Source organism: Diaphorina citri, unplaced genomic scaffold (genome assembly GCF_000475195.1).
Source record: "Diaphorina citri unplaced genomic scaffold, Diaci psyllid genome assembly version 1.1 scaffold148, whole genome shotgun sequence".
Lineage (NCBI taxonomy): Eukaryota > Metazoa > Arthropoda > Insecta > Hemiptera > Psyllidae > Diaphorina > Diaphorina citri.
This window is the reverse complement of record NW_007377585.1, coordinates 170,719-180,305: the sequence shown is the minus strand read 5'-3', so window position 1 is coordinate 180,305 and position 9,587 is coordinate 170,719. Positions and strand designations below refer to the sequence as shown.

General features: G+C 38.1%; 2 protein-coding genes across 2 annotated transcripts in view; both read left to right on the top strand.

The window, feature by feature from the left end:
- Nucleotides 1–105: 105 nt before the first annotated feature.
- LOC103505053 (inositol polyphosphate multikinase) lies at nt 106–3,638 on the top strand. The gene is made up of 5 exons (XM_008469360.3): nt 106–409; nt 827–938; nt 1,242–1,418; nt 1,785–2,045; nt 2,314–3,638. Exons 2-5 carry the CDS (start codon nt 827–829, stop codon nt 2,610–2,612), a joined length of 849 nt encoding a protein of 282 aa, XP_008467582.1. The 5' UTR covers nt 106–409; the 3' UTR covers nt 2,613–3,638.
- A 3,091-nt stretch (nt 3,639–6,729) lies between these two features.
- Nucleotides 6,730–9,587, top strand: part of LOC103505051 (cathepsin B-like cysteine proteinase 4) — a 3,470-nt gene continuing 612 nt past the window's right edge. Inside the window, exons 1-5 of the mRNA XM_008469359.3 lie at nt 6,730–6,962; nt 7,228–7,458; nt 7,841–8,021; nt 8,524–8,709; nt 9,258–9,374. Of these exons, the coding sequence (XP_008467581.1) occupies nt 6,804–6,962; nt 7,228–7,458; nt 7,841–8,021; nt 8,524–8,709; nt 9,258–9,374 (874 nt within the window). The 5' untranslated portion in view covers nt 6,730–6,803. The remainder of the gene's footprint in view (nt 6,963–7,227; nt 7,459–7,840; nt 8,022–8,523; nt 8,710–9,257; nt 9,375–9,587) is intronic.

The following is a 9,587-nucleotide window of genomic DNA, read 5'->3' as shown; positions in this document are numbered from 1 at the left end:
TCTTTTGCTTTTCGGTACAGAATGCGACTTTTGATGAAAAACCGTACAAAATCTCACATAGTCGTACACTACTTGGCAACATTGAATTTTCCAGAAAAATGTAAACAAAAATTTCAAGAAGATGGTGATTTGATAACTTATCACTTACAGAAAAGATAAAAATCGAGGATAACTACTTTATCAAACCAGATTTTTATGTGAAAAGCATAAAATTCTTTTCCTTACTGATAGCTTGTCAAGGACGAAATGCATTCTTTTCATCAGTGAATCCATGAGGCTAACCAAGCCCATATCAGTGTTGTAAACCCCATTGCAGTGACCACTTCACATGTCGTTAACATACTGTCAGACTCATTAATTTATTATCCAGAGTGTTTTGACTTGAAACTTTTGTTGGGCTTAGATTAAGGTGAGTGTTTCTTTTGCTGTTTTATTTGTTGCAGCTCTAAAACCTATTAAAATCAATACAGAGTATACCTACCCGTTTTGTTGTATTATGCAATTTACCCATCATTGTTAGACAAGCTACCTACCTCCCTCCCCACATTGACCTCACCCAGTGTGAATGGGGCTGGGAAAAGCCAGCAGCACATGACTGTCCAGATTGTCACCCTTTGGGTAATTATGCAGAAGTCACATCCGTGGAAAAGAAAAGCTCCTTTTTGTATCATTTGTGCCAGATCCTTTGGTAGCAATATTCCACGGACGTGACTTCTGCACAAGTACCCACCCTTTGAAATACCAATCATGTGTAATGTTGTTTGTCTTCAATAATAATGGAAGTTGTTTTTGTTAAATTTATTTGTCATTATGCTCTTTATTTCAGATGGCTGAGTGTGTAATGGAAGATGGTACAAGGTTTGCAATACCACAAGGGACGGAACTACTAGCAGAACAAGTAGGAGGTCATGAGTTCATTGCGGGTAAACAGACAATGAGTAAGTGAATACTAGAGGGACCAAGCAAGGGTCCTTCAGGAGTGCTAATCTCCATGAAGTGAGAGTAAATTGCATTTTTAAATGAAAATATGTAGGTAAATTAGTTTTACACATATCACATTTTTTTTTTTTTTTGAGAGGTAGATCATGTTTGAAACAAGCACATTTTTAATTACAATAGAAAATTCTTACTTTGGTCACATTAGAAATCAGACTGCCATTAACCAAACCAATGGACTTTTCAGTCTCATTCTAGCAGTTGAAATGAGATCTAATTAAGTATTCTATTTTACTCTATTCCAGGTATGCTGAAGGACAAGGATGGACATGTACTTAAATATATCAACAAACCTATCCTTGGAGAAAGGGAGACCAAGTTCTATGAAGTCTTGCAATCCACAGAAGATCCAGAACTACTCAAGTTGAAGAAATTTGTGCCACAGTACTTTGGAACCACCACTTTGAAGATGTCCAACCAAGGTATCACCTACATGCTTACCTAATTTCATAACATAGTGCAACATTTGTAATGTTATGTGTCATGAACTGAAAGGGTGTTGTCATGAACTGATGAGTCATATTATTTCTCTCAGCCATAATAAATAGAGTACCTACTTAATATTATGCATGACATACCCAGCTAGTCCAGCAACCTACCTATCCTTTTTTTAAAGTTATCATTACTCCCTTTAATTTTATTAGTTTTAAGTGTGTCTTTAAAAAGCCTGGCTCTTGGGCCTTTTTGAGCTCTTAAAATTGGTCTTTTTAAAGACTCTGTACCTGTGTATAAAAGTGCTAGGTACTTTCTCATCTGAATATCTTCCATTTTTTATTCCTGTGTTACAGATGTGAAATTCTTGATATTGAGTAATCTAATAGGAGACTTACATGAGCCTAGGGTAATGGACATTAAGATTGGCTACCAGACTCACGAGCCAGGGGCACCTAAAGAGAAAGTCCTTGCTGAAGAGTCCAAGTATGCTGGCACCAAGAAGCCTTGGGGATTCTGTATTCCAGGATTTCAAATCTACAACAAAGACACAGGGAAACGAGAAAAATATGGAAAAGAATTTGGCAAACATTTGAAAAAGGATTCTGTTCTAAATGGTAAGTTCTTAGTTTTTCACATTGTCAGTCAAATATATATAATTATTTTTCTCTAAGTTGGACAAATGTATTAATGGATGTTATTTTTTGCTTACTAATTAGGTAAATAAACTTAAACCAAATATGCTCCCTATCCTAGTATTCTTAGTAGTAGATCTGCTTGAGTACCTACCTACTTAACTAATGATAGGTAACAGTATTGCTTAAACTACTTTAAGCATCAATCCCATGAGCCTACTATTTCATTATCTTCTTCCTGTTCCTCCAGTGTTCAAAATGTTTGTCGACCAATACTCCTCTCCAAGCGTTTCCATAGAAACCGTCAAGTCCTTCCTGTATAGTCTCAAACAGATTCAGTCTTGGTTCGAGACCCAGCGGATCTATCATTTCTATTCGAGCTCTCTCCTGTTCAGCTACGATGAACACAAAGCCTACGTCCATATGATTGACTTTGCCCATGTGGTGCCTGCCACCGATAACAACTTGGATAGCAACTATCTCGGGGGACTCAATAATATTATCAAGCTGTTCCAGACCATTCTAGACGATTTGGAACAAGGCACGTGAGATACGAATGAAGAGGAAATGACTGGAGGAAAGAGAACTGAAATTTCGTAACTCATATTCGCGATATGTCTCGATTTAGGCACTCCATGTGTCTCGATAAACGCACTCCCCTGGTACCTGGAGGGTGCTGGTTCGAATCTAAACTAAGGTATGAAATTTTATCGTAAATAATGTGAGCAATTGGCTTGTCATCCCATCAACACAGCCCTAATACGAACGTTGTCTTTGATATTGGAACGAGGAACGAGGTCCTAGTATTAGCGATATTTCGAGGTGGACATTTGTGAAAGCTCAGACCAACACAAATTAATAAACATGTTTCATCCATATGCGCAAAGGGCTAGTAGCTGTAATAGGCTTCAGATACATATATTTATTTTAACTCCATTCGAATTAAAACATTACTCCTTCAAGCAGCTAAATTTACTAGGCATGATCTCAACTCTATGCTATTCAAAGAAGGCAACACGTTTAATTTTTTATGTTGACAAACATTATGGAGGACGTTCATATCATGGGGTTTGGAATATACATAAAGTACCATTTACAAATAGATACCCTATGCAGATTGAGTTTTCCTAGCATGGGGTTGTTAATCTGGCTATCAGCTGATTTCTTTATTGTTTTTTAAATCTTACTCTGTATACTTTTTCTGTTTATTTGTTTTCATGGTAGATATAGGTAGGTATTTGAGTTTTTGTTCATTTTATATTTACTTCTATTTCTTTATTGAAACTTTACCTAACATGATTAACACTTTTGGGTGAATATTTGAGACTCTACCATGAGTTTGTAGGATATTTACAAACTGAATTGACATTTTTATCGGTGATTCATTGGTTCGGTAATTTTTGCCAACAGATCTTTGTATGCGCTCTTCTATTTTTGGCATCTTAGGGAAATTTATTATTTCTTTTTCTTTTTTTAACTCGTTTTATACATCTTCTATTCCTATGTTTTTTATTTATGGATATTTGTGATTGAACAACTCTTTTGGTTTCGTTATTAATATTTTTAAAAGGACTAATTTTTTTACCGTTTTATTTGTAAATGTTGATTAATTTATTACCTACTTACCTTACAAATGTTAAGTACTTTTACCTATTGATTTTATGAAATAAAGTCTTTGTCAATTTTTTTGTATCTATTGTGGAAGAATAAATTAATGTTTTTCTCTTTGGTAGATTTTCCGTCCTGAAACAGAGTTATATCGGGACCCTTCAATCATTAACGTGCCTCTTTATAGAATTCTCGGGCACTGTATTGTAATATCGGAAGCCATAGGTAATTACTTAAATCATAGCATCAAATTAGATACCTAACTAATGAAGCACTTGAAAATATAAATATCATTGAATTAGATTAGATATAATATCAAACATGGGCGTAGCCAGCATCGGGTCTTGGGGGGGGGGGGGGGGGGGGAAAACGCCGGGGGAGGGGCAATAAAGACCCTAGCCGCTAGCGGTTCGAAAATCAATAATTCCTCAATTCTTTTCTTTTTTTTCTGAACCTTGTTTTTGAATCCCCAATTTACAAACAGTAAATGAATTTTGCACGCATGCGATTTTTTTTTTTTTTTTTTTTTTTTTTTTTTTTTTTCATAAATTAGGGTTCATTAAACTTTTTTCTTCATCTATGGGCTTGAGCTCCCTATCAGATGTAGTAATACTCGAGAAACGCTAGTGTCCTAAATTTTAAATCTTCATGTGCGATGTCAGCACAGCTAATTGTTGTGATTCCCATGAGTGCGCTGACTTCAATTGCGAATAAAATACCACCATCCCACTCATTGCACATATCCTGAACACCTGGTACTCCTTGAAATCCTGTGGAAAAAATGTTGCCTTCTGATGGTGCCCTTCCCACACTGGCATATCGGGAAATGAGATCGTAGACAGAGCCACTAGACAACTTGATGGTGCTGAAATTGTAAATCAAAGTTCTCCCGCCGACCTTATTTCAGTCGGAAAGAAGTATATTTATGAAAAATGGCAAAAATCCTGGACAGATCTAATCAACAATAAACTGAACTCCATTAAACCAACAATTGGCCCCTGGAATGTATCCGACTGCAACAGTAGATATGAGGAAGTAGTACTGACCAGAGTGAGAATCGGACATACGCGCCTGACCCACAGTTATCTCTTTACCAGATCCGATCCTCCCTCTTGCCAATGTGGGATACCCCTGACCATCCGCCACTTGTTAGAATGTCGCTCTTACATTAATCCATCCCGTCCAGCCTTCCACAAGATTCCTACACTGGATGATGACCAAGATTCCGTTGAGAACCTACTAGGATTCCTACGTCACATAAATGTTTATCACCTAATCTAATATAGAAGTCAGCGCGAATGACCTTGTAGTTAAAGCGCTTTACTAAAAAAAAAAAAATCTTCAGTGCCGCAGGGGAAAATTTTCAAAAATTATATTCCTGAAATTTGTCGTTTTTTCATTTTTGGCGCAATACTTCTACACATTTTGAACCTTTTTCCAGATGAACACTATAGCGCAAATTAAATTAGGGCGCCGCAGGCGAATTTTTTGAAATTTGGGCTACAACGTTTCAGATATGCAATCTGATTGAATTACAAATTTTCAACGCCACAGGCGAAATTTTTCAAAAAGTAGGTAGATAAATATGTGCCTCATGCTTGTCACGAGTTAAATTTCGACTAACCTAAGTAATTCTTAGATATTTTTCTATACATTTCTTATCCTAATTATAGCTGAACGCTAAAAGGAGCAAAATAAATTAGCGCGCCGCAGGCGAAATTTTTCAAAAATTTTGGCCTACAATCTTGAGAAATCCAGTCTTACCAAAAGTAAAATTTTCAGCGCCGCAGGCGATTTTTTTTAAACTTTTTGTGTAGCCCCTTCAAGGTTGCATACTTTTTGAAATTTTCTAGGGGGGGCAGCTGCCCCCCCCCCTTCTTACGCCCATGACATCAAATCCATAATGTTATCTCATATCTGCTCAACTCATCGTGAAGCGATGAAATTTGGTATGCTATCCCGGTATGGTCCAATGACGCGACTGTAACAATTTGGTAAAAATCGGACAGTCACTCATCCAGATATTAACCAAAGTAATTGTTGCTTAACCCTCATTTCGTGGACAATGTTGAAAAGGTTGTGAACAAAATATCTCAAGAACCGTTTGTCGTAAAGCGATTAAATTTGGTATGCTATCCCGGTATGGTCCAAGTACGCGACTGTAACAATTTGGTAAAAATCGGACAGTCACTCATCCAGATATTAACCAAAGTAATTGTTGCTTAACCCTCATTTCGTGGACAATGTTGAAAAGGTTGTGAACAAAATATCTCAAGAACCGTTTGTCGTAAAGCGATTAAATTTGGTATGCTATCCCGGTATGGTCCAAGGACGCGACATTAACAATTTGGTAAAAATCGGATAATCACCCATCCAGATATTAACCAAAGTAATTGTTACTTAACCCTCATTTCGTGGAAAATGTTGAGAAGGTTGTGAACAAAATATCTCAAGAACGGTTTGTATGAAATTTGGTATGATATACCGATATGTTCCAAGGACGCGACTGTAACAATTTGGTAAAAATCGGATAGTCACCCATTCAGATATCAACCAAAGTCAATGTTGCTTCGAACTTCGAAAAAAGAAGTTCAATTTTTGGACACTTTTTAATGATTCCTCATTACATGAGGAGTATTTTAAGAAAAAAAAGTTCAACTTTTGGACACTTTTTAATGATTCCTCATTACATGGGGAGTATTTCAAGTAAGACAAATTTTTGGCCGAAAATTGGCCGCCGCAGGCGGTCGATTTTGGACTTGGAAAAATTTTCCAATTTGGTAAAAATCGGATAGTCACCCATCCAGATATCAACCAAAGTCAATGTTGCTTCGAACTTCGAAAAAAAAAGTTCAATTTTTAAACACTTTTAAATGATCCCTTATTACATGGGGAGTATTTTGAGATAGAAAATTTTCGAATAAAAATTGGCCGCCGTGGGCGGCTCAGGCTCGGGACTTTTTTTTTTTCAAATACGTATTTCGTAAATGTAATAGAAAGTCGTGTGATGTTCACACCAGATTTTTTTTAGGTAAGTAGTAGGTATTGACATGCACCTACAGTTATCCCACGTAATATATTTTTAAAATAGTAGGTACGTATACGAGTATAATTTAATTTTTGCTTCCTAAAATGTTTCTCAGGCCGTTTTCGTCTTGCTTTTGTTACGCCCTGGTCATTGTTGTGTTAGTATTACAGTTGTGTTTCCATTGTAATGCTTATCAGTTCAGACAAGAAGCATTTTCTGCAGAGTTCATTTCGGATATTAATGCAAATGCACACACGTGGCAGGTAAGTATGTATTCTATTTTTCTTGATATTTAAATTTTTATATTTGATGCATGAAAAAATCTCGCTTCGACTTGCATTACTTATCTGATTACAGTAAACAAAAGGTTTTATATGTCACTCTTAATATAATAAAATTATTGATTGATTAATATTGTTGTAAGTTGTAAAACAGAAAGCAGAAACCTGGCTCTTAGCACTCCCTTAAAAACACTTCATACCTACATTTCATTTCGTTTTGTTCTGACATAAGCATCCATGGTTTCAGGCTGGTCACAATTTCCCTTCCAACATAATACGAGAAGAGCTGGGCTTTCTTCTTGATCTGTCAGAACCTACACTTCACCAATCTGTAGATTTTGGTGACATCAATAGCTGGAGACGTCCTGATAATAGCTATGGTGAGGAAGAAATACCAGTCAGTTTTGACGCTAGAGTCAGATGGCCTGAATGCAATATTGGGAAAGTTTTAGATCAAGGAGCCTGTCCTTCTTCTTATGTAAGTGAAATCTTGCCTAGTGTAATAGGTACCTAAAACGGAGGTAATACCTAAAACCTTATGGTTCTGGCTTTTGTCATACGTAAAACTCTATCGTTTTATTTCCTTCGTGTAATACCTATCTAAAATCTTATCGTTCCGAAATCGAAGAGAAAGAAGGCAAGATCGAAGAAAGCCAGCCATTCCGAGAAGATTCCTATCTAACCCGCAAACTAGCGTTTACAATTCAGAAGCTGAAATCTAACCGTTCCGAGGACGAACTTTACCAGTGACCAGTGTAGGTTAAAGTTCGTCCTGGGCAGGAATCGAACCCGCTACTCTGCGTTTACAAGGCATGCAGACTACCTTCTAAGCTGGTCATTTTTTTTTCTTTTTTTCGCAGGCATTCGCTGTGGTTCCTGCATTCAGTGATCGCCGCTGTATCCTCAGTAATGGTCAGCACAAGGATCCTCTCTCCATAGAATATTTGCTATCTTGCTGTCATGCGTGTAAATTCGACGATACCACTCGAGTATGTGGGGCGGGACAGGCCATTACAGCTTGGTGGTTCTTACACAAACGAGGTAAGTAGCGCTTTTCACATCTATGATGAGGGAGGGTATTCGTTAGGTCAGCCACTCACTATCAGGTAGACCTGAAAGGTACATCTGCTCAGGTCCGCCTGATAGTGTGTGTTCTCCTCAGGTACCTATCAGGTAGACCTGACAGGCGGACCTTTTCAGCCGTACCTGTCAGGTCTAAATGATTGAGTGTGTGTGATCATCAAGTATTAGACCTGATCATGTGTACCTGATAGGTCTACCTGATAGAGGGTGCCTGGCCTTGCAGTTTATAAATCAAGTTACAATGGGCCAAACGTGCTACTGCGGAATCAGGCAAGGTGTAAACTTTTAAATGCCGAAAAACCTACAAACTCCATTTTTCCTGTCAATAAATGAAGGGCGGTACCACCATACTTTGCCATCATAAGAAAAACATGATACTTTGTTTAGACTGCTGGGATAAAGGGACTTGTAGTCTCATTTGATCAGGATAAACAAGGAATTCTATCCAATTCTTTCACAGGCATTGTCACAGGAGGAGAGTACGGCTCCAAACAAGGATGTCAACCGGTATCCTTTCCCCCTTGTCGGAGATCTTTCTCCAGTCAAGGATCCTCGTGTAAGAATCAGACTGCTCCTCAGCTGAGATGTCACACTAGGTGCACTAATGAGGACTATCCAATCCCTTACAGGCAGGATAGACACAGAGGTAAAAAGATTTTCATTATAAGACTAACTTTGTGACTAGAGTAGAGTAAAAGACAAACCACCCCAGTGGCGTAGCGTGGTCTAAAGTCAAGTGTAAGGCGTGTATGGCACTAATTTCCATCACAATGCACATTACTACATAAGTCATACACATGCTTCTTCATAAATATTTAAAGTCAATATTAAGGGTATTTGAGTAAATTTTGAGTGTATGGCCGCCATACACGCCCTACATGGACGCTACGCCACTGAACCACCCTATCTTTTTTAGTTGGTTTAACGTGACTGTATAACTGGTAAAGCCTTTGTGACGGGGGTTTCACCCACCATTCGGCGACAAGATACTCGCCTACTCACATTAACCTCACTCAGCTTGAGGAGGGCCGGAAAAAGCTAGCACTCGATTGCCCAGATGGTCACCCTTGTGGATACCAACCATGCGTAACGTTGCTTAACTTCAGTGATCCATTGTAAACTAATGTATTCAATAGCTATCGCTGCAGTGGCTTACTTTGTTGACTTATTTATACTGTACCCTATTTACTTCAGGCAAGATCCAGTATTATGTGAGTACCAACGTGACCTCAATACAGCGCGAAATTCTCACCAATGGTCCTGCTACGGCACAAATCACGGTATATGAGGATTTTCTTCATTATAAATCAGGTAAAATTTGGAGTACCTACTAATAACTGGGTCCAGCCTAGTTAGCTTGGTTGATAGCGCGTCTGCCTTGTAAGCGCTAGGTCTCCGGTTTCATTACCGCCAGGGGAGGATTTTATTCTGAACGGATAATGTTCGTTCTCGGAACAGCTGGCTTTCTTCTATCCTGTCTTCCTTATCTCTTCGATTTCGGGACAAAAAGACCTTGGCAGTCAC

Coding starts and splice junctions, on each gene's coding strand:
- LOC103505053 (XM_008469360.3), top strand. CDS start 827: ATGGCTGAGTGTGTAATGGAAGATGGTACAAGGTTTGCAATACCACAA. Junction 939..1,241: donor TGCGGGTAAACAGACAATGA/GTAAGTGAATAC, acceptor ACTCTATTCCAG/GTATGCTGAAGGACAAGGAT. Junction 2,046..2,313: donor AAAGGATTCTGTTCTAAATG/GTAAGTTCTTAG, acceptor CTGTTCCTCCAG/TGTTCAAAATGTTTGTCGAC.